Raw genomic sequence first — 20973 nt, forward strand, 5'->3', positions numbered from 1 at the left:
AGCTCTGAAGTAAAGCAAGATCCCAACACCCAAGCTGCACTATTAGAAGTTCCAACAGGATCGCCATTGAAACCCAGCAAAATGTTAAGGCATCACTCTGCTTTCCTCAGCCAGCAAGAAGGTTCCCATACCGGGAGTTGAACCCGGGCCGCCTGGGTGAAAACCAGAAATCCTAACAACTAGACCATATGGGACTCCAAAGTTAAAAAGGCACAATGAAAATTATGTCGTTAGACTCTTGAGTTTAGAAATAGGCCCTCAGGCAGGACAATTTCCTAAGTGTTTGCATCCGTAAGAATTTTCTCAAGCATCCAGAGAACGAAAGGTAGAATAATCTGACAAGCAGACACATGCCTCATCCTCACGCCATGTTGCACAACGCTTTGCTGAAGCAGTACTACCAAAAAACAAGACATGCACCTGTTTTACTTTAAATGATTCCAAAGACAGGCAAGAAAAGCCTGCTGCAAGCTTAAAGGACTTGCCGTGACCCGGATTCGAACCGGGGTTGCTGCGGCCACAACGCAGAGTACTAACCACTATACGATCACGGCACCCCACCATCCACTAGCAAAGATCTTGCTCTCTTCCCAGGCAATAGGCTTGTCAACTGATTGTACGGCACATGACTGGATATATGCATCGGAGGAAAGATGTGCAACAACACTTACCGGATCATAACAAGAGCCTACTGTTACATGATCCACTGTAGGCTTTTTTCTAAAGTACTTGCAAAGTTAAGTAAAAGCTGGAATCAGATTCGTTTTCCCTGTTCGTAGATGTTGTGATTAACTGCACATGTATGTGCAAGGAGAACATAAGTCTTTATTGTAGATACTGGTGCTTAAACTCCTTCACTTACCATGCTCCAAACAAAACAAGGTGAGTCTCTTAGGATATTACGAGCATGTTTCTTATTTAAAAATGATCAATGCCCCGTGTGAGGATCGAACTCACGACCTTCAGATTATGAGACTGACGCGCTACCTACTGCGCTAACGAGGCTCAGGCATGCAGCTAGTTACCTGCCAGCACCACAGGGGATGGCAAGAACCAAAGTAATCTTAGCGAATGTTGGGGAGCGACAAAAGCAGAGGAGCCGAGCCAGCCAGGAGTCGAACCTAGAATCTTCTGATCCGTAGTCAGACGCGTTATCCATTGCGCCACTGGCCCACCAGCAAGAAACTGTCAGGCAAAGTGGATAAGAGGACATTTCAGGTCTATGTCACACCAAAATGGGCCTCTTAGCTCTGAAGTAAAGCAAGATCCCAACACCCAAGCTGCACTATTAGAAGTTCCAACAGGATCGCCATTGAAACCCAGCAAAATGATATGGCATCACTCTGCTTTCCTCAGCCAGCAAGAAGCTTCCCATACCGGGAGTTGAACCCGGGCCGCCTGGGTGAAAACCAGGAATCCTAACCGCTAGACCATATGGGACTCCAAGGTTAAAAAGGCACAAGGAAAATTATGTCATTAGACTCTTGAGTTTAGAAATAGGCCCTCATGCAGGACAATTTCCTAAGTGTTTGCATCCGTAAGAATTTTCTCAAGCATCCAGAAACGAAATTTAGAATAATCTGACAAGCAGACACATGCCTCATCCTCACGCCATGTTGCACAACGCTTTGCTGAAGCAGTACTACCGAAAAACAAGACATGCACCTGTTTTACTTTAAATGATTCCAAAGACAGGCAAGAAAAGCCTGCTGCAAGCTTAAAGGACTTGCCGTGACCCGGATTCGAACCGGGGTTGCTGCGGCCACAACGCAAAGTACTAACCACTATACGATCACTGCACCCCACCATCCACTAGCAAAGATCTTGCTCTCTTCCCAGGCAATAGGCTTGTCAACTGATTGTACGGCACATGACTGGATATATGCATCGGAGGAAAGATGTGCAACAACACTTACCGGATCATAACAAGAGCCTACTGTTACATGATCCACTGTAGGCTTTTTTCTAAAGTACTTGCAAAGTTAAGTAAAAGCTGGAATCAGATTCGTTTTCCCTGTTCGTAGATGTTGTGATTAACTGCACATATATGTGCAAGGAGAACATAAGTCTTTATTGTAGATACTGGTGCTTAACCACCTTCACTTACCATGCTCCAAACAAAACAAGGTGAGTCTCTTAGGATATTACGAGCATGTTTCTCATTTAAAATTGATCAATGCCCCGTGTGAGGATCAAACTCACGACCTTCAGATTATGAGACTGACGCGCTACCTACTGCGCTAACGAGGCTCAGGCATGCAGCTAGTTACCTGCCAGCACCACAGGGGATGGCAAGAACCAAAGTAATCTTAGCGAATGTTGGGGAGCGACAAAAGCAGAGGAGCCGAGCCAGCCAGGAGTCGAACCTAGAATCTTCTGATCCGTAGTCAGACGCGTTATCCATTGCGCCACTGGCCCACCGGCAAGAAACTGTCAGACAAAGTTGATAAGAGGACATTTCAGGCCTATGTCACACCAAAATGGGCCTCTTAGCTCTGAAGTAAAGCAAGATCCCAACACCCAAGCTGCACTATTAGAAGTTCCAACAGGATCGCCATTGAAACCCAGCAAAATGTTAAGGCATCACTCTGCTTTCCTCAGCCAGCAAGAAGCTTCCCATACCGGGAGTTGAACCCGGGCCGCCTGGGTGAAAACCAGGAATCCTAACCGCTAGACCATATGGGACTCCAAGGTTAAAAAGGCACAAGGAAAATTATGTCATTAGACTCTTGAGTTTAGAAATAGGCCCTCATGCAGGACAATTTCCTAAGTGTTTGCATCCGTAAGAATTTTCTCAAGCATCCAGAGAACGAAAGGTAGAATAATCTGACAAGCAGACACATGCCTCATCCTCACGCCATGTTGCACAACGCTTTGCTGAAGCAGTACTACCGAAAAACAAGACATGCACCTGTTTTACTTTAAATGATTCCAAAGACAGGCAAGAAAAGCCTGCTGCAAGCTTAAAGGACTTGCCGTGACCCGGATTCGAACCGGGGTTGCTGCGGCCACAACGCAGAGTACTAACCACTATACGATCACGGCACCCCACCATCCACTAGCAAAGATCTTGCTCTCTTCCCAGGCAATAGGCTTGTCAACTGATTGTACGGCACATGACTGGATATATGCATCGGAGGAAAGATGTGCAACAACACTTACCGGATCATAACAAGAGCCTACTGTTACATGATCCACTGTAGGCTTTTTTCTAAAGTACTTGCAAAGTTAAGTAAAAGCTGGAATCAGATTCGTTTTCCCTGTTCGTAGATGTTGTGATTAACTGCACATGTATGTGCAAGGAGAACATAAGTCTTTATTGTAGATACTGGTGCTTAAACTCCTTCACTTACCATGCTCCAAACAAAACAAGGTGAGTCTCTTAGGATATTACGAGCATGTTTCTTATTTAAAAATGATCAATGCCCCGTGTGAGGATCGAACTCACGACCTTCAGATTATGAGACTGACGCGCTACCTACTGCGCTAACGAGGCTCAGGCATGCAGCTAGTTACCTGCCAGCATCACAGGGGATGGCAAGAACCAAAGTAATCTTAGCGGATGTTGGGGAGCGACAAAAGCAGAGGAGCCGAGCCAGCCAGGAGTCGAACCTAGAATCTTCTGATCCGTAGTCAGACGCGTTATCCATTGCGCCACTGGCCCAACGGCAAGAAACTGTCAGACAAAGTGGATAAGAGGACATTTCAGGCCTATGTCACACCAAAATGGGCCTCTTAGCTCTGAAGTAAAGCAAGATCCCAACACCCAAGCTGCACTATTAGAAGTTCCAACAGGATCGCCATTGAAACCCAGCAAAATGTTAAGGCATCACTCTGCTTTCCTCAGCCAGCAAGAAGCTTCCCATACCGGGAGTTGAACCCGGGCCACCTGGGTGAAAACCAGGAATCCTAACCGCTAGACCATATGGGACTCCAAGGTTAAAAAGGCACAAGGAAAATTATGTTGTTAGACTCTTGAGTTTAGAAATAGGCCCTCATGCAGGACAATTTCCTAAGTGTTTGCATCCGTAAGAATTTTCTCAAGCATCCAGAGAACGAAAGGTAGAATAATCTGACAAGCAGACACATGCCTCATCCTCACGCCATGTTGCACAACGCTTTGCTGAAGCAGTACTACCGAAAAACAAGACATGCACCTGTTTTACTTTAAATGATTCCAAAGACAGGCAAGAAAAGCCTGCTGCAAGCTTAAAGGACTTGCCGTGACCCGGATTCGAACCGGGGTTGCTGCGGCCACAACGCAGAGTACTAACCACTATACGATCACGGCTCCCCACCATCCACTAGCAAAGATCTTGCTCTCTTCCCAGGCAATAGGCTTGTCAACTGATTGTACGGCACATGACTGGATATATGCATCGGAGGAAAGATGTGCAACAACACTTACCGGATCATAACAAGAGCCTACTGTTACATGATCCACTGTAGGCTTTTTTCTAAAGTACTTGCAAAGTTAAGTAAAAGCTGGAATCAGATTCGTTTTCCCTGTTCGTAGATGTTGTGATTAACTGCACATGTATGTGCAAGGAGAACATAAGTCTTTATTGTAGATACTGGTGCTTAAACTCCTTCACTTACCATGCTCCAAACAAAACAAGGTGAGTCTCTTAGGATATTACGAGCATGTTTCTTATTTAAAAATGATAAATGCCCCGTGTGAGGATCGAACTCACGACCTTCAGATTATGAGACTGACGCGCTACCTACTGTGCTAACGAGGCTCAGGCATGCAGCTAGTTACCTGCCAGCATCACAGGGGATGGCAAGAACCAAAGTAATCTTAGCGGATGTTGGGGAGCGACAAAAGCAGAGGAGCCGAGCCAGCCAGGAGTCGAACCTAGAATCTTCTGATCCGTAGTCAGACGCGTTATCCATTGCGCCACTGGCCCACCGGCAAGAAACTGTCAGGCAAAGTGGATAAGAGGACATTTCAGGCCTATGTCACACCAAAATGGGCCTCTTAGCTCTGAAGTAAAGCAAGATCCCAACACCCAAGCTGCACTATTAGAAGTTCTTTCAGAATCGCCATTGAAACCCAGCAAAATGTTAAGGCATCACTCTGCTTTCCTCAGCCAGCAAGAAGCTTCCCATACCGGGAGTTGAACCCGGGCCGCCTGGATGAAAACCAGGAATCCTAACCGCTAGACCATATGGGACTCCAAGGTTAAAAAGGCACAAGGAAAATTATGTCATTAGACTCTTGAGTTTAGAAATAGGCCCTCATGCAGGACAATTTCCTAAGTGTTTGCATCCGTAAGAATTTTCTCAAGCATCCAGAAACGAAAGGTAGAATAATCTGACAAGCAGACACATGCCTCATCCTCACGCCATGTTGCACAACGCTTTGCTGAAGCAGTACTACCGAAAAACAAGAAATGCACCTGTTTTACTTTAAATGATTCCAAAGACAGGCAAGAAAAGCCTGCTGCAAGCTTAAAGGACTTGCCGTGACCCGGATTCGAACCTGGGTTGCTGCGGCCACAACGCAGAGTACTAACCACTATACGATCACGGCTCCCCACCATCCACTAGCAAAGATCTTGCTCTCTTCCCAGGCAATAGGCTTGTCAACTGATTGTACGGCACATGACTGGATATATGCATCGGAGGAAAGATGTGCAACAACACTTACCGGATCATAACAAGAGCCTACTGTTACATGATCCACTGTAGGCTTTTTTCTAAAGTACTTGCAAAGTTAAGTAAAAGCTGGAATCAGATTCGTTTTCCCTGTTCGTAGATGTTGTGATTAACTGCACATGTATGTGCAAGGAGAACATAAGTCTTTATTGTAGATACTGGTGCTTAAACTCCTTCACTTACCATGCTCCAAACAAAACAAGGTGAGTCTCTTAGGATATTACGAGCATGTTTCTTATTTAAAAATGATCAATGCCCCGTGTGAGGATCGAACTCACGACCTTCAGATTATGAGACTGACGCGCTACCTACTGCGCTAACGAGGCTCAGGCATGCAGCTAGTTACCTGCCAGCATCACAGGGGATGGCAAGAACCAAAGTAATCTTAGCGGATGTTGGGGAGCGACAAAAGCAGAGGAGCCGAGCCAGCCAGGAGTCGAACCTAGAATCTTCTGATCCGTAGTCAGACGCGTTATCCATTGCGCCACTGGCCCACCGGCAAGAAACTGTCAGGCAAAGTGGATAAGAGGACATTTCAGGCCTATGTCACACCAAAATGGGCCTCTTAGCTCTGAAGTAAAGCAAGATCCCAACACCCAAGCTGCACTATTAGAAGTTCTTTCAGGATCGCCATTGAAACCCAGCAAAATGTTAAGGCATCACTCTGCTTTCCTCAGCCAGCAAGAAGCTTCCCATACCGGGAGTTGAACCCGGGCCACCTGGGTGAAAACCAGGAATCCTAACCGCTAGACCATATGGGACTCCAAGGTTAAAAAGGCACAAGGAAAATTATGTCATTAGACTCTTGAGTTTAGAAATAGGCCCTCATACAGGACAATTTCCTAAGTGTTTGCATCCGTAAGAATTTTCTCAAGCATCCAGAAACGAAATTTAGAATAATCTGACAAGCAGACACATGCCTCATCCTCACGCCATGTTGCACAACGCTTTGCTGAAGCAGTACTACCGAAAAACAAGACATGCACCTGTTTTACTTTAAATGATTCCAAAGACAGGCAAGAAAAGCCTGCTGCAAGCTAAAAGGACTTGCCGGGACCCGGATTCGAACCGGGGTTGCTGCGGCCACAACGCAGAGTACTAACCACTATACGATCACGGCACCCCACCATCCACTAGCAAAGATCTTGCTCTCTTCCCAGGCAATAGGCTTGTCAACTGATTGTACGGCACATGACTGGATATATGCATCGGAGGAAAGATGTGCAACAACACTTACCGGATCATAACAAGAGCCTACTGTTACATGATCCACTGTAGGCTTTTTTCTAAAGTACTTGCAAAGTTAAGTAAAAGCTGGAATCAGATTCGTTTTCCCTGTTCGTAGATGTTGTGATTAACTGCACATATATGTGCAAGGAGAACATAAGTCTTTATTGTAGATACTGGTGCTTAAACTCCTTCACTTACCATGCTCCAAACAAAACAAGGTGAGTCTCTTAGGATATTACGAGCATGTTTCTTATTTAAAAATGATCAATGCCCCGTGTGAGGATCGAACTCACGACCTTCAGATTATGAGACTGACGCGCTACCTACTGCGCTAACGAGGTTCAGGCATGCAGCTAGTTACCTGCCAGCATCACAGGGGATGGCAAGAACCAAAGTAATCTTAGCGGATGTTGGGGAGCGACAAAAGCAGAGGAGCCGAGCCAGCCAGGAGTCGAACCTAGAATCTTCTGATCCGTAGTCAGACGCGTTATCCATTGCGCCACTGGCCCACCTGCAAGAAACTGTCAGGCAAAGTGGATAAGAGGACATTTCAGGTCTATGTCACACCAAAATGGGCCTCTTAGCTCTGAAGTAAAGCAAGATCCCAACACCCAAGCTGCACTATTAGAAGTTCCAACAGGATCGCCATTGAAACCCAGCAAAATGTTAAGGCATCACTCTGCTTTCCTCAGCCAGCAAGAAGCTTCCCATACCGGGAGTTGAACCCGGGCCGCCTGGGTGAAAACCAGGAATCCTAACCGCTAGACCATATGGGACTCCAAGGTTAAAAAGGCACAAGGAAAATTATGTCATTAGACTCTTGAGTTTAGAAATAGGCCCTCATGCAGGACAATTTCCTAAGTGTTTGCATCCGTAAGAATTTTCTCAAGCATCCAGAAACGAAATTTAGAATAATCTGACAAGCAGACACATGCCTCATCCTCACGCCATGTTGCACAACGCTTTGCTGAAGCAGTACTACCGAAAAACAAGACATGCACCTGTTTTACTTTAAATGATTCCAAAGACAGGCAAGAAAAGCCTGCTGCAAGCTTAAAGGACTTGCCGTGACCCGGATTCGAACCGGGGTTGCTGCGGCCACAACGCAGAGTACTAACCACTATACGATCACGGCACCCCACCATCCACTAGCAAAGATCTTGCTCTCTTCCCAGGCAATAGGCTTGTCAACTGATTGTACGGCACATGACTGGATATATGCATCGGAGGAAAGATGTGCAACAACACTTACCGGATCATAACAAGAGCCTACTGTTACATGATCCACTGTAGGCTTTTTTCTAAAGTACTTGCAAAGTTAAGTAAAAGCTGGAATCAGATTCGTTTTCCCTGTTCGTAGATGTTGTGATTAACTGCACATATATGTGCAAGGAGAACATAAGTCTTTATTGTAGATACTGGTGCTTAACCACCTTCACTTACCATGCTCCAAACAAAACAAGGTGAGTCTCTTAGGATATTACGAGCATGTTTCTCATTTAAAATTGATCAATGCCCCGTGTGAGGATCGAACTCATGACCTTCAGATTATGAGACTAACGCGCTACCTACTGCGCTAACGAGGCTCAGGCACGCAGCTAGTTACCTGCCAGCACCACAGGGGATGGCAAGAACCAAAGTAATCTTAGCGAATGTTGGGGAGCGACAAAAGCAGAGGAGCCGAGCCAGCCAGGAGTCGAACCTAGAATCTTCTGATCCGTAGTCAGACGCGTTATCCATTGCGCCACTGGCCCACCGGCAAGAAACTGTCAGGCAAAGTGGATAAGAGGACATTTCAGGCCTATGTCACACCAAATTGGGCCTCTTAGCTCTGAAGTAAAGCAAGATCCCAACACCCAAGCTGCACTATTAGAAGTTCTTTCAGGATCGCCATTGAAACCCAGCAAAATGTTAAGGCATCACTCTGCTTTCCTCAGCCAGCAAGAAGCTTCCCATACCGGGAGTTGAACCTGGGCCACCTGGGTGAAAACCAGGAATCCTAACCGCTAGACCATATGGGACTCCAAGGTTAAAAAGGCACAAGGAAAATTATGTCATTATACTCTTGAGTTTGGAAATAGGCCCTCATACAGGACAATTTCCTAAGTGTTTGCATCCGTAAGAATTTTCTCAAGCATCCAGAAACGAAAGGTAGAATAATCTGACAAGCAGACACATGCCTCATCCTCACGCCATGTTGCACAACGCTTTGCTGAAGCAGTACTACCAAAAAACAAGACATGCACCTGTTTTACTTTAAATGATTCCAAAGACAGGCAAGAAAAGCCTGCTGCAAGCTTAAAGGACTTGCCGTGACCCGGATTCAAACCGGGGTTGCTGCGGCCACAACGCAGAGTACTAACCACTATACGATGACGGCACCCCACCATCCACTAGCAAAGATCTTGCTCTCTTCCCAGGCAATAGGCTTGTCAACTGATTGTACGGCACATGACTGGATATATGCATCGGAGGAAAGATGTGCAACAACACTTACCGGATCATAACAAGAGCCTACTGTTACATGATCCACTGTAGGCTTTTTTCTAAAGTACTTGCAAAGTTAAGTAAAAGCTGGAATCAGATTCGTTTTCCCTGTTCGTAGATGTTGTGATTAACTGCACATATATGTGCAAGGAGAACATAAGTCTTTATTGTAGATACTGGTGCTTAACCACCTTCACTTACCATGCTCCAACAAAACAAGGTGAGTCTCTTAGGATATTACGAGCATGTTTCTCATTTAAAATTGATCAATGCCCCGTGTGAGGATCGAACTCACAACCTTCAGATTATGAGACTGACGCGCTACCTACTGCGCTAACAAGGCTCAGGCATGCAGCTAGTTACCTGCCAGCACCACAGGGGATGGCAAGAACCAAAGTAATCTTAGCGAATGTTGGGGAGCGACAAAAGCAGAGGAGCCGAGCCAGCCAGGAGTCGAACCTAGAATCTTCTGATCCGTAGTCAGACGCGTTATCCATTGCGCCACTGGCCCACCGGCAAGAAACTGTCAGGCAAAGTGGATAAGAGGACATTTCAGGTCTATGTCACACCAAAATGGGCCTCTTAGCTCTGAAGTAAAGCAAGATCCCAACACCCAAGCTGCACTATTAGAAGTTCCAACAGGATCGCCATTGAAACCCAGCAAAATGATATGGCATCACTCTGCTTTCCTCAGCCAGCAAGAAGCTTCCCATACCGGGAGTTGAACCCGGGCCGCCAGGGTGAAAACCAGGAATCCTAACCGCTAGACCATATGGGACTCCAAGGTTAAAAAGGCACAAGGAAAATTATGTCATTAGACTCTTGAGTTTAGAAATAGGCCCTCATGCAGGACAATTTCCTAAGTGTTTGCATCCGTAAGAATTTTCTCAAGCATCCAGAAACGAAATTTAGAATAATCTGACAAGCAGACACATGCCTCATCCTCACGCCATGTTGCACAACGCTTTGCTGAAGCAGTACTACCGAAAAACAAGACATGCACCTGTTTTACTTTAAATGATTCCAAAGACAGGCAAGAAAAGCCTGCTGCAAGCTTAAAGGACTTGCCGTGACCCGGATTCGAACCGGGGTTGCTGCGGCCACAACGCAAAGTACTAACCACTATACGATCACTGCACCCCACCATCCACTAGCAAAGATCTTGCTCTCTTCCCAGGCAATAGGCTTGTCAACTGATTGTACGGCACATGACTGGATATATGCATCGGAGGAAAGATGTGCAACAACACTTACCGGATCATAACAAGAGCCTACTGTTACATGATCCACTGTAGGCTTTTTTCTAAAGTACTTGCAAAGTTAAGTAAAAGCTGGAATCAGATTCGTTTTCCCTGTTCGTAGATGTTGTGATTAACTGCACATATATGTGCAAGGAGAACATAAGTCTTTATTGTAGATACTGGTGCTTAACCACCTTCACTTACCATGCTCCAAACAAAACAAGGTGAGTCTCTTAGGATATTACGAGCATGTTTCTCATTTAAAATTGATCAATGCCCCGTGTGAGGATCGAACTCACGACCTTCAGATTATGAGACTGACGCGCTACCTACTGCGCTAACGAGGCTCAGGCATGCAGCTAGTTACCTGCCAGCACCACAGGGGATGGCAAGAACCAAAGTAATCTTAGCGAATGTTGGGGAGCGACAAAAGCAGAGGAGCCGAGCCAGCCAGGAGTCGAACCTAGAATCTTCTGATCCGTAGTCAGACGCGTTATCCATTGCGCCACTGTCCCACCAGCAAGAAACTGTCAGACAAAGTGGATAAGAGGACATTTCAGGCCTATGTCACACCAAAATGGGCCTCTTAGCTCTGAAGTAAAGCAAGATCCCAACACCCAAGCTGCACTATTAGAAGTTCCAACAGGATCGCCATTGAAACCCAGCAAAATGTTAAGGCATCACTCTGCTTTCCTCAGCCAGCAAGAAGCTTCCCATACCGGGAGTTGAACCCGGGCCGCCTGGGTGAAAACCAGGAATCCTAACCGCTAGACCATATGGGACTCCAAGGTTAAAAAGGCACAAGGAAAATTATGTCGTTAGACTCTTGAGTTTAGAAATAGGCCCTCATGCAGGACAATTTCCTAAGTGTTTGCATCCGTAAGAATTTTCTCAAGCATCCAGAGAACGAAAGGTAGAATAATCTGACAAGCAGACACATGCCTCATCCTCACGCCATGTTGCACAACGCTTTGCTGAAGCAGTACTACCGAAAAACAAGACATGCACCTGTTTTACTTTAAATGATTCCAAAGACAGGCAAGAAAAGCCTGCTGCAAGCTTAAAGGACTTGCCGTGACCCGGATTCGAACCGGGGTTGCTGCGGCCACAACGCAGAGTACTAACCACTATACGATCACGGCACCCCACCATCCACTTGCAAAGATCTTGCTCTCTTCCCAGGCAATAGGCTTGTCAACTGATTGTACGGCACATGACTGGATATATGCATCGGAGGAAAGATGTGCAACAACACTTACCGGATCATAACAAGAGCCTACTGTTACATGATCCACTGTAGGCTTTTTTCTAAAGTACTTGCAAAGTTAAGTAAAAGCTGGAATCAGATTCGTTTTCCCTGTTCGTAGATGTTGTGATTAACTGCACATGTATGTGCAAGGAGAACATAAGTCTTTATTGTAGATACTGGTGCTTAAACTCCTTCACTTACCATGCTCCAAACAAAACAAGGTGAGTCTCTTAGGATATTACGAGCATGTTTCTTATTTAAAAATGATCAATGCCCCGTGTGAGGATCGAACTCACGACCTTCAGATTATGAGACTGACGCGCTACCTACTGCGCTAAAGCTGGGGAACAATAGTCTGCTTTGCCGTGGGAAGAAGAAAAAATGGAGGGAAGAAGGGGGAAGAAGGGAAAAGGAAAGAAAGCGAGAAAAAGAAAAGTTAACCATCGAGCAAAAACTGAAAAATGAAATGGTTCTGCCTCTTTTAAAGAACTGCAGTGTTTATTTCGTTGAATATGTTTCTTTTTATATTATTATTGTCATTTTCTGAGCTAAAGGGAAGATCGGGGCAGATACAAAGGTCGCGAGTTCAAATCCCGGTGTGCTATCAAAGAACAGCAGCTTAGATTTTAAATGTACCTAAAATCTACTGAAATTTAGAGGCATTTAAACACGTTTTTCTATACACTAATCTTAATTTACTGTTAATCTCTAAATTATGTGAAAAAAAATACATTTTATGTACTATAAAAGGCTTATCACAAATTGTTACATAGTATAATATGTATACCACAGTGTTCTATATATTATAACAGGTTTACCAAAATATTTTACATAGTATAAAATGTATACCACAATATTGTAGATACCAGAATATTTTATATACTATTAAAGGTATACCACAATATTTTATACAGTATTAAAGTTATATCACAATATTTTATATAGTATAACAGGTTTACCACTATATTTTATATAGTATAACAAGTGTACCACTATATTTTATATAGTATAACAGATACCACAATATTTTATATAGTATAACAGATGCCACAATATTTTATATAGTATTAAAGGTATATCTCAATATTTTATATAGTATGACAGGTATACCAGCATTTATTTTACATAGTAAAACAGGTATACCACAATATTTTACAAAGTATAACACGTGTACCACTATATTTTATATACTATAACAGATGCCACAATAATTTAATATAGTATAACAGGTGAACCACTATATTTTATATAGTATAACAGGTGTACCACTATATTTTATACAGTATAACAGAGGCCACAATATTTTATATAGTATAACAGGTTTACCACTATATTTTATACAGTATAACAGAAGCCACAATATTTTATATAGTATAACAGGTGAACCACTATATTTTATATAGTATAACAGGTGTACCACTATATTTTATACAGTATAACAGAGGCCACAATATTTTATATAGTATAACAGGTTTACCACTATATTTTATATAGTATAACAGGTGTACCACTATATTTTATATAGTATAACAGATAACATAATATTTTATATAGTGTAACAGATGCCACAATATTTTATATAGTATTAAAGGTATATCTCAATATTTTATATATTATAACAGGTATACCAGCATTTATTTTACATAGTATAACACATGTACCACTATATTTTATATAGTATAACAGATGCCACAATATATATATAGTAAAAAAGATGCCACAATATTTTACATAGTATAACAGGTGTACCTCTATATTTTATATAGTATAACAGATACCACAATATTTTATATAGTATAACAGACGCCACAATATTTAATATACTTGAAGGTGGTTTTTATAATATGTTTTTTTTTACTAACCAGACTTAAATTATGAATTGAATTTCAAAGGAATTCGTTTGAATTCACACTCAAAATCAAAGAGTGTAATTTTTTAAAGAGTGTATCTCTTTAAGCCACGCTTTAAGGTGGCGAGGATTTTGATTGGTCAGAAATGGAAGGCCCGCGGTGGAGAAACATTTAATTGGTTAAAAATGGACAGAGCATCGGGCAAGCGCTGCGATTTGATTGGCAAGAAATGGAGACACGCCAGGGGTTTTGATTGGTAAGAAATGGACGGGATAACCGAGGAGTAGATTTCATTGGTAAGAAATGGACGCTGTGCCGTGAGCTGATTGGAGAGAAATGGAAGTGGCGTTGGAAGAAGAGTGACACGATTGGCGTGCTGAAAGCCGGCGCTTGTGTTCCAGGTAGCGCCAACGAGGCTCAGGCATGCAGCTAGTTACCTGCCAGCATCACAGGGGATGGCAAGAACCAAAGTAATCTTAGCGGATGTTGGGGAGCGACAAAAGCAGAGGAGCCGAGCCAGCCAGGAGTCGAACCTAGAATCTTCTGATCCGTAGTCAGACGCGTTATCCATTGCGCCACTGGCCCACCGGCAAGAAACTGTCAGACAAAGTGGATAAGAGGACATTTCAGGCCTATGTCACACCAAAATGGGCCTCTTAGCTCTGAAGTAAAGCAAGATCCCAACACCCAAGCTGCACTATTAGAAGTTCCAACAGGATCGCCATTGAAACCCAGCAAAATGTTAAGGCATCACTCTGCTTTCCTCAGCCAGCAAGAAGCTTCCCATACCGGGAGTTGAACCCGGGCCACTTGGGTGAAAACCAGGAATCCTAACCGCTAGACCATATGGGACTCCAAGGTTAAAAAGGCACAAGGAAAATTATGTTGTTAGACTCTTGAGTTTAGAAATAGGCCCTCATGCAGGACAATTTCCTAAGTGTTTGCATCCGTAAGAATTTTCTCAAGCATCCAGAGAACGAAAGGTAGAATAATCTGACAAGCAGACACATGCCTCATCCTCACGCCATGTTGCACAACGCTTTGCTGAAGCAGTACTACCGAAAAACACGACATGCACCTGTTTTACTTTAAATGATTCCAAAGACAGGCAAGAAAAGCCTGCTGCAAGCTTAAAGGACTTGCCGTGACCCGGATTCGAACCGGGGTTGCTGAGGCCACAACGCAGAGTACTAACCACTATACGATCACGGCTCCCCACCATCCACTAGCAAAGATCTTGCTCTCTTCCCAGGCAATAGGCTTGTCAACTGATTGTACGGCACATGACTGGATATATGCATCGGAGGAAAGATGTGCAACAACACTTACCGGATCATAACAAGAGCCTACTGTTACATGATCCACTGTAGGCTTTTTTCTAAAGTACTTGCAAAGTTAAGTAAAAGCTGGAATCAGATTCGTTTTCCCTGTTCGTAGGTGTTGTGATTAACTGCACATGTATGTGCAAGGAGAACATAAGTCTTTATTGTAGATACTGGTGCTTAAACTCCTTCACTTACCATGCTCCAAACAAAACAAGGTGAGTCTCTTAGGATATTACGAGCATGTTTCTTATTTAAAAATGATCAATGCCCCGTGTGAGGATCGAACTCACGACCTTCAGATTATGAGACTGACGCGCTACCTACTGCGCTAACGAGGCTCAGGCATACAGCTAGTTACCTGCCAGCATCACAGGGGATGGCAAGAACCAAAGTAATCTTAGCGGATGTTGGGGAGCGACAAAAGCAGAGGAGCCGAGCCAGCCAGGAGTCGAACCTAGAATCTTCTGATCCGTAGTCAGACGCGTTATCCATTGCGCCACTGGCCCACCGGCAAGAAACTGTCAGGCAAAGTGGATAAGAGGACATTTCAGGCCTATGTCACACCAAACTGGGCCTCTTAGCTCTGAAGTAAAGCAAGATCCCAACACCCAAGCTGCACTATTAGAAGTTCCAACAGGATCGCCATTGAAACCCAGCAAAATGTTAAGGCATCACTCTGCTTTCCTCAGCCAGCAAGAAGCTTCCCATACCGGGAGTTGAACCCGGGCCGCCTGGGTGAAAACCAGGAATCCTAACAGCTAGACCATATGGGACTCCAAGGTTAAAAAGGCACAAGGAAAATTATGTCATTAGACTCTTGAGTTTAGAAATAGGCCCTCATGCAGGACAATTTCCTAAGTGTTTGCATCCGTAAGAATTTTCTCAAGCATCCAGAAACGAAATTTAGAATAATCTGACAAGCAGACACATGCCTCATCCTCACGCCATGTTGCACAACGCTTTGCTGAAGCAGTACTACCGAAAAACAAGACATGCACCTGTTTTACTTTAAATGATTCCAAAGACAGGCAAGAAAAGCCTGCTGCAAGCTAAAAGGACTTGCCGGGACCCGGATTCGAACCGGGGTTGCTGCGGCCACAACGCAGAGTACTAACCACTATACGATCACGGCACCCCACCATCCACTAGCAAAGATCTTGCTCTCTTCCCAGGCAATAGGCTTGTCAACTGATTGTACGGCACATGACTGGATATATGCATCGGAGGAAAGATGTGCAACAACACTTACCGGATCATAACAAGAGCCTACTGTTACATGATCCACTGTAGGCTTTTTTCTAAAGTACTTGCAAAGTTAAGTAAAAGCTGGAATCAGATTCGTTTTCCCTGTTCGTAGATGTTGTGATTAACTGCACATATATGTGCAAGGAGAACATAAGTCTTTATTGTAGATACTGGTGCTCAACCACCTTCACTTACCATGCTCCAAACAAAACAAGGTGAGTCTCTTAGGATATTACGAGCATGTTTCTCATTTAAAATTGATCAATGCCCCGTGTGAGGATCGATCTCACGACCTTCAGATTATGAGACTGACGCGCTACCTACTGCACTAAAGCTGGGGAACAATAGTCTGCTTTCCAGTGGGAAGAAGAAAAAATGGAGGGAAGAAGGGGGAAGAAGGAGGAAGAAGGGAAAAGGAAAGAAAGCGAGAAAAAGAAAAGTTAACCATCGAGCAAAAACTGAAAAATGAATTGTTTCTGCCTCTTTAAAAAAAACTGCGGTGTTTATTTCGTTGAATATGTTTCTTTTTTATTATTATTGTCATTTTCTGAGCTAAAGGGAAGATCGGGGCAGATACAAAGGTCGCAAGTTCAAATCCCGGTGTGCTATCAAAGAACAGCAGCTTAGATTTTAAATGTAACTAAAATTAACTGAAACTTTAAAGGCATTCAAACAAATGTTTTCCCATACACCAATCTTAATTTACTGTTAATTTATTATTTAATTAATTTATAATATAATTATTATATTATAAATTAGTAAAACAGGTATACCACAATGTTCTATATAGTGTAAAAGGTATACCACAGTGTTGTATATAGTGTAACAGGTATACCACAGCATTGTATATAGTGTAACAGGTATACCACAGCGTTGTATATAGTGTAACAGGGATACCACAGCGTTGTATGTAACAGATATACCACAGTATTGTATATAGTGTAACAGGTATACCACAGCGTTGTATATAGTCTAACAGGTATACCACAGTGTTCTATATAGTGTAACAGGTATGTCACAGCGTGGTATATAGTATAACAGGTACACCACGTTTTATATAGTATAACAGGTATACCACAATATTTTACATAGTAAAACAGATGCTACAATATTTTATATATTTTAAAGGTATACCTTAATATTTTCCATAGTATAAGAGGTATACCACAATATTGTATATAGTATAAAGGGGTATACCACAATAATTTAGATAGTGTAAAAGGTATACTACAATATTCTTTATAGCATAACAGGTATACTACAATATTTATATAGTATAACAGATACCACAACATTTTATATACTTGCAGTTGGTTTTTATTATATGTTTTTTTTTACAAACAAGAGAATTGAATAACTAACTGAATTTCAAAGGAAATTTATTTGAATTTACACTCAAAAGTGTAATTATTTTTACCAACAGAGACATTATCAAACATTTAACAAAAAATGTTAGGAGTCCAGCTTATTTTACTCTATAAATAACATGACGGAGAGAAAAATTGTCAGCAACAACAACAAAAAAACAAACAAACTAAATACAGTTAAATGTACAGTGTTTAGGTATGGTCAAAATACAGTTAAATGTACAGTGTTTAGGTATGGTCAGCTTTTCTCTTTTTTGTCTCCTCAAGCCACTTTTCCCGAGACATTGTCTCTGTATTAGGGCAATATATTTTCCCTTTATACTGACTGTGCCCTGTTGTCTCAGTTCTGAACTGCCCACACTTGCGACAGGAGTTTGCCTCCACTCTCCTTTTATTAAACCTGGCCTTGGATGTGGATTTCTTTGTAGTACACATGGATGGGGTTGGTGCAACCGATGAAGCTGTTGTAGCTGTTGTCTGGGCAACAGTACTCACAGACGAGACAGGGAAGGATACAGGTATGGTAAAAATGGAAGACAAAGGAGGGGAAGGCTTAAATATCACTGCTGGCTGACTTAAAGTTGTAGTGGTTTGCAGAGAAAATGTTTGAGAAGACGGGACAGTTGAAGGCTTTGGAAAAAGTTTCCTCTGAGCACACATCTTCTGACGTGCAGAAGGTGGTAAGAAGTGGTCATCTGTTGATGCAGCTCGTTTTTTACACTTTGCCTGCCCTACTGTGCTTTGTGGCAAGTGGTACACATGTTGAACACCTGGTGGTGGAGGAGCAACAGCAGGGCGAAGATTTGCAGGCTGAAGAGGCTCAGTGGCAACAGGGACAGAAGATGGCAGGTTTATCCCTTGCAGCACTAACTGAACATCCTGTTTCTTGACTCGTTTGTTGTACCATTGGTTCAGGGTGGTTGAGTTGACTTCCACTAGCTGAAGAGTGGTGCTTTGCATAACAGCACCATTACCCAGGATAAGCTGTCGGATTTTGCTGTAGTCTTTTAGAATCAAAGCCCACCTTGACAAAGTCACCTGCCCTTGTTTTTTTGGGCTCCTGTGTATTCCACAGAGCTTGACAAAAATGGCTTCCAACAGACGGCAACAGTCTGGCCACTGGGCAGGAGAACCAGAGGAGCTCAGAATGCAGCGTTTTAGGCTCTCCACACCAGGGGTAAACTCTCTTTTTTTCTTTGGTGACCTGAACCTGCCTGTGGTGAGCCGGTCCTGATAACGAGCAGCAAAAGCTACACGCTGCTGGTCATATGGTAGCAAATTTTGCCAAAGGCCTATAATGGTACTAGCCTGTTGGTTGGTTATTATCAGACTTGTTTCACTGCGAAGACCCACTAGGTACTCAGCAAGGCTGTCCACACGGTCCATCCCAGGTATGTTATGGTCATCTACAGCCTGCAATAACAAATAAACCCATTAAGATTAGTGATGGTTGAGAAAGAGCAAATGCAAACCACATTAATAAATATTTCTTACTCAATTTTTATAGAATTGATAGCTTATTTTCTCAGTGTGAAGTAACTGTTTGCTTACCAGTTGCTCTACAGGCTCCTCTGTAGTGGCATCGGTGGTGGCAGAGACTGACGCAAGTGGAGCAAGGGGCATGAAGGACGCTGACATCTGTGCAACTGGAGCAGGAGCCACGCAGGAGGCAGAGGACTGTATAAGTGCAGGAGGAGCCACGCAGGAGGCAGAGGACTGTGTGAGGGCAGGAGGAGCCACACAGGAGGCAGAGGACTGTGTGAGGGCAGGAGGAGCCACGCAGGAGGCAGAGGACTGTGTGAGGGCAGGAGGAGCCACGCAGGAGGCAGAGGACTGTGTGAGGGCAGGAGGAGCCACGCAGGAGGCAGAGGACTGTATAAGTGCAGGAGGAGCCACGCAGGAGGCAGAGGACTGTGTGAGGGCAGGAGGCGCCACGCAGGAGGCAGAGGACTGTGTGAGGGCAGGAGGAGCCACGCAGGAGGCAGAGGACTGTGTGAGGGCAGGAGGAGCCACGCAGGAGGCAGAGGACTGTGTGAGGGCAGGAGGAGCCACGCAGGAGGCAGAGGACTGTATAAGTGCAGGAGGAGCCACGCAGGAGGCAGAGGACTGTGTGAGGGCAGGAGGAGCCACGCAGGAGGCAGAGGACTGTGTGAGGGCAGGAGGCGCCACGCAGGAGGCAGAGGACTGTGTGAGGGCAGGAGGAGCCACGCAGGAGGCAGAGGACTGTGTGAGGGCAGGAGGAGCCACGCAGGAGGCAGAGGACTGTGTAAGTGGAGCAACAGGTGGTACAGAACACTGGTGTGGTGAGGGAGAAGAAATGTGAGTAGCAGGCAGCAGAGGTGATGGTGGATACTGTGAGAGCACAGATGTTTGTTCTGATGGTGGCACAAGCAGAAGGCCAATGGAGGGTGAGGTCACAGCTGGGATGGTGATGGTAGCAGCCAATGGATCAGCTAAAATGTTATCCAGGATGGGAAACACAGGCTCATCAAAACCCTCATCTAGGTGTTCATACTCCAAGGCAATGTCCTCTAATAACTCATCTGTCTCTTCAGTTTCCTTCTCCATCTCTGGAAAAGAGTGCCCAGTCTGCTCATACAAGTAGTCTATACCAATTAATTCTCCTGTAGGAACAAATACACAGGAACCAGAGTTGTGTTAAGATTTGGATATTTAAAAAAATATATACACATTGTCTTCAGTTACTTGGACTTGAAACATAACATTTGGCATTTTACATTTGGGACTGCTTGTTGAACTAATCTACTTTTATTTCTGATGGAACTTCTCTTTAATAAATAGTACAAACATTGATGTATCTTGAATGGTTGATGTAAAATAAGATAAAGTTGGGTTGTTACTCTGCAAATAGTATAACTTAAAACAAGCTCAATAACATGTTAAATTAAGAGAATGGACCTTGAGCTGGGTAACATAAATACTTTGACATTAAACAGTTTGGAGTGTTTTAAGTTCAGAATAACTTACCAGTGTACTGTGTGGGTGGCTGAAAGGATGGGACAAACCTCCGCCCAAGCACTTTCAGAGAGCTGTTGTTCACACTGTGAAGCAGGTCCCCAGAATAACATAGAAAAGAGGGAGGTTTGGATGCCACAGACTCCACACTCCTGTTATGATTCCACCTGTTAAGACCCTCCAACAGGTACAGCTGAAAGTTGAGACTGTTGGCCTGTGTACCTTAAAAATACACATACATTTTAATCAAACAGTTTAACCATCGCAATGCTAATTTGTTCTTTGCTAACAGTAAATGTCTTTTAATTATATTGCCACAACTCACCTGGGATGAATCTGTTG

The 20973-nt window shown here is 43.8% G+C and overlaps 1 protein-coding gene and 37 non-coding genes across 38 annotated transcripts; all 38 read right to left on the reverse strand.

The window, feature by feature from the left end:
* Positions 1-122: 122 nt before the first annotated feature.
* trnae-uuc (transfer RNA glutamic acid (anticodon UUC)) lies at positions 123-194 on the reverse strand. The gene has a single exon. It is a non-coding gene; the product is annotated as a tRNA-Glu (tRNA).
* Positions 195-482: 288 nt separating this feature from the next.
* On the reverse strand, positions 483-554 carry trnah-gug (transfer RNA histidin (anticodon GUG)). Its single transcript has one exon. It is a non-coding gene; the product is annotated as a tRNA-His (tRNA).
* Positions 555-932: 378 nt separating this feature from the next.
* Positions 933-1005, reverse strand: trnam-cau (transfer RNA methionine (anticodon CAU)). The gene has a single exon. It is a non-coding gene; the product is annotated as a tRNA-Met (tRNA).
* A 95-nt stretch (positions 1006-1100) lies between these two features.
* Positions 1101-1173, reverse strand: trnar-acg (transfer RNA arginine (anticodon ACG)). The gene has a single exon. It is a non-coding gene; the product is annotated as a tRNA-Arg (tRNA).
* A 195-nt stretch (positions 1174-1368) lies between these two features.
* trnae-uuc (transfer RNA glutamic acid (anticodon UUC)) lies at positions 1369-1440 on the reverse strand. The gene has a single exon. It is a non-coding gene; the product is annotated as a tRNA-Glu (tRNA).
* A 737-nt stretch (positions 1441-2177) lies between these two features.
* On the reverse strand, positions 2178-2250 carry trnam-cau (transfer RNA methionine (anticodon CAU)). Its single transcript has one exon. It is a non-coding gene; the product is annotated as a tRNA-Met (tRNA).
* Positions 2251-2345: 95 nt separating this feature from the next.
* trnar-acg (transfer RNA arginine (anticodon ACG)) lies at positions 2346-2418 on the reverse strand. Its single transcript has one exon. It is a non-coding gene; the product is annotated as a tRNA-Arg (tRNA).
* A 195-nt stretch (positions 2419-2613) lies between these two features.
* trnae-uuc (transfer RNA glutamic acid (anticodon UUC)) lies at positions 2614-2685 on the reverse strand. Its single transcript has one exon. It is a non-coding gene; the product is annotated as a tRNA-Glu (tRNA).
* Positions 2686-2973: 288 nt separating this feature from the next.
* On the reverse strand, positions 2974-3045 carry trnah-gug (transfer RNA histidin (anticodon GUG)). The gene has a single exon. It is a non-coding gene; the product is annotated as a tRNA-His (tRNA).
* Positions 3046-3423: 378 nt separating this feature from the next.
* trnam-cau (transfer RNA methionine (anticodon CAU)) lies at positions 3424-3496 on the reverse strand. Its single transcript has one exon. It is a non-coding gene; the product is annotated as a tRNA-Met (tRNA).
* A 95-nt stretch (positions 3497-3591) lies between these two features.
* Positions 3592-3664, reverse strand: trnar-acg (transfer RNA arginine (anticodon ACG)). Its single transcript has one exon. It is a non-coding gene; the product is annotated as a tRNA-Arg (tRNA).
* A 195-nt stretch (positions 3665-3859) lies between these two features.
* Positions 3860-3931, reverse strand: trnae-uuc (transfer RNA glutamic acid (anticodon UUC)). The gene has a single exon. It is a non-coding gene; the product is annotated as a tRNA-Glu (tRNA).
* Positions 3932-4219: 288 nt separating this feature from the next.
* Positions 4220-4291, reverse strand: trnah-gug (transfer RNA histidin (anticodon GUG)). Its single transcript has one exon. It is a non-coding gene; the product is annotated as a tRNA-His (tRNA).
* Positions 4292-4669: 378 nt separating this feature from the next.
* Positions 4670-4742, reverse strand: trnam-cau (transfer RNA methionine (anticodon CAU)). The gene has a single exon. It is a non-coding gene; the product is annotated as a tRNA-Met (tRNA).
* A 95-nt stretch (positions 4743-4837) lies between these two features.
* On the reverse strand, positions 4838-4910 carry trnar-acg (transfer RNA arginine (anticodon ACG)). Its single transcript has one exon. It is a non-coding gene; the product is annotated as a tRNA-Arg (tRNA).
* A 195-nt stretch (positions 4911-5105) lies between these two features.
* Positions 5106-5177, reverse strand: trnae-uuc (transfer RNA glutamic acid (anticodon UUC)). Its single transcript has one exon. It is a non-coding gene; the product is annotated as a tRNA-Glu (tRNA).
* Positions 5178-5914: 737 nt separating this feature from the next.
* Positions 5915-5987, reverse strand: trnam-cau (transfer RNA methionine (anticodon CAU)). Its single transcript has one exon. It is a non-coding gene; the product is annotated as a tRNA-Met (tRNA).
* A 95-nt stretch (positions 5988-6082) lies between these two features.
* On the reverse strand, positions 6083-6155 carry trnar-acg (transfer RNA arginine (anticodon ACG)). The gene has a single exon. It is a non-coding gene; the product is annotated as a tRNA-Arg (tRNA).
* Positions 6156-6350: 195 nt separating this feature from the next.
* trnae-uuc (transfer RNA glutamic acid (anticodon UUC)) lies at positions 6351-6422 on the reverse strand. The gene has a single exon. It is a non-coding gene; the product is annotated as a tRNA-Glu (tRNA).
* Positions 6423-7159: 737 nt separating this feature from the next.
* trnam-cau (transfer RNA methionine (anticodon CAU)) lies at positions 7160-7232 on the reverse strand. The gene has a single exon. It is a non-coding gene; the product is annotated as a tRNA-Met (tRNA).
* A 95-nt stretch (positions 7233-7327) lies between these two features.
* On the reverse strand, positions 7328-7400 carry trnar-acg (transfer RNA arginine (anticodon ACG)). The gene has a single exon. It is a non-coding gene; the product is annotated as a tRNA-Arg (tRNA).
* Positions 7401-7595: 195 nt separating this feature from the next.
* On the reverse strand, positions 7596-7667 carry trnae-uuc (transfer RNA glutamic acid (anticodon UUC)). The gene has a single exon. It is a non-coding gene; the product is annotated as a tRNA-Glu (tRNA).
* Positions 7668-7954: 287 nt separating this feature from the next.
* Positions 7955-8026, reverse strand: trnah-gug (transfer RNA histidin (anticodon GUG)). Its single transcript has one exon. It is a non-coding gene; the product is annotated as a tRNA-His (tRNA).
* Positions 8027-8404: 378 nt separating this feature from the next.
* On the reverse strand, positions 8405-8477 carry trnam-cau (transfer RNA methionine (anticodon CAU)). The gene has a single exon. It is a non-coding gene; the product is annotated as a tRNA-Met (tRNA).
* A 95-nt stretch (positions 8478-8572) lies between these two features.
* Positions 8573-8645, reverse strand: trnar-acg (transfer RNA arginine (anticodon ACG)). The gene has a single exon. It is a non-coding gene; the product is annotated as a tRNA-Arg (tRNA).
* A 195-nt stretch (positions 8646-8840) lies between these two features.
* Positions 8841-8912, reverse strand: trnae-uuc (transfer RNA glutamic acid (anticodon UUC)). The gene has a single exon. It is a non-coding gene; the product is annotated as a tRNA-Glu (tRNA).
* Positions 8913-9648: 736 nt separating this feature from the next.
* On the reverse strand, positions 9649-9721 carry trnam-cau (transfer RNA methionine (anticodon CAU)). The gene has a single exon. It is a non-coding gene; the product is annotated as a tRNA-Met (tRNA).
* A 95-nt stretch (positions 9722-9816) lies between these two features.
* trnar-acg (transfer RNA arginine (anticodon ACG)) lies at positions 9817-9889 on the reverse strand. The gene has a single exon. It is a non-coding gene; the product is annotated as a tRNA-Arg (tRNA).
* A 195-nt stretch (positions 9890-10084) lies between these two features.
* On the reverse strand, positions 10085-10156 carry trnae-uuc (transfer RNA glutamic acid (anticodon UUC)). Its single transcript has one exon. It is a non-coding gene; the product is annotated as a tRNA-Glu (tRNA).
* A 737-nt stretch (positions 10157-10893) lies between these two features.
* Positions 10894-10966, reverse strand: trnam-cau (transfer RNA methionine (anticodon CAU)). Its single transcript has one exon. It is a non-coding gene; the product is annotated as a tRNA-Met (tRNA).
* A 363-nt stretch (positions 10967-11329) lies between these two features.
* On the reverse strand, positions 11330-11401 carry trnae-uuc (transfer RNA glutamic acid (anticodon UUC)). Its single transcript has one exon. It is a non-coding gene; the product is annotated as a tRNA-Glu (tRNA).
* A 288-nt stretch (positions 11402-11689) lies between these two features.
* trnah-gug (transfer RNA histidin (anticodon GUG)) lies at positions 11690-11761 on the reverse strand. Its single transcript has one exon. It is a non-coding gene; the product is annotated as a tRNA-His (tRNA).
* Positions 11762-14230: 2469 nt separating this feature from the next.
* trnar-acg (transfer RNA arginine (anticodon ACG)) lies at positions 14231-14303 on the reverse strand. The gene has a single exon. It is a non-coding gene; the product is annotated as a tRNA-Arg (tRNA).
* A 195-nt stretch (positions 14304-14498) lies between these two features.
* Positions 14499-14570, reverse strand: trnae-uuc (transfer RNA glutamic acid (anticodon UUC)). The gene has a single exon. It is a non-coding gene; the product is annotated as a tRNA-Glu (tRNA).
* A 738-nt stretch (positions 14571-15308) lies between these two features.
* On the reverse strand, positions 15309-15381 carry trnam-cau (transfer RNA methionine (anticodon CAU)). The gene has a single exon. It is a non-coding gene; the product is annotated as a tRNA-Met (tRNA).
* Positions 15382-15476: 95 nt separating this feature from the next.
* Positions 15477-15549, reverse strand: trnar-acg (transfer RNA arginine (anticodon ACG)). The gene has a single exon. It is a non-coding gene; the product is annotated as a tRNA-Arg (tRNA).
* Positions 15550-15744: 195 nt separating this feature from the next.
* Positions 15745-15816, reverse strand: trnae-uuc (transfer RNA glutamic acid (anticodon UUC)). Its single transcript has one exon. It is a non-coding gene; the product is annotated as a tRNA-Glu (tRNA).
* Positions 15817-17860: 2044 nt separating this feature from the next.
* LOC125787777 (uncharacterized) lies at positions 17861-19532 on the reverse strand. Its single transcript, XM_049472467.1, has 2 exons — positions 19207-19532; positions 17861-19068 (listed from the first exon to the last, which is right to left on the reverse strand). Exons 1-2 carry the CDS (start codon positions 19291-19293, stop codon positions 17884-17886), a joined length of 1272 nt encoding a protein of 423 aa, XP_049328424.1. The 5' UTR covers positions 19294-19532; the 3' UTR covers positions 17861-17883.
* Positions 19533-20973: the final 1441 nt, after the last annotated feature.

The sequence above is a fragment of the Astyanax mexicanus genome, chromosome 25 (assembly GCF_023375975.1).
Source record: "Astyanax mexicanus isolate ESR-SI-001 chromosome 25, AstMex3_surface, whole genome shotgun sequence".
NCBI classification, from domain to species: domain Eukaryota; kingdom Metazoa; phylum Chordata; class Actinopteri; order Characiformes; family Acestrorhamphidae; genus Astyanax; species Astyanax mexicanus.

Bases quoted from the DNA above. Each gene is read 5' to 3' on its own strand.
- LOC125787777 (XM_049472467.1), bottom strand. From the start codon at position 19,293: ATGTCAGCGTCCTTCATGCCCCTTGCTCCACTTGCGTCAGTCTCTGCC. The intron at 19,069-19,206 runs GTAAGCAAACAG...TTGTTATTGCAG, and splicing joins AGGAGCCTGTAGAGCAACTG to GCTGTAGATGACCATAACAT.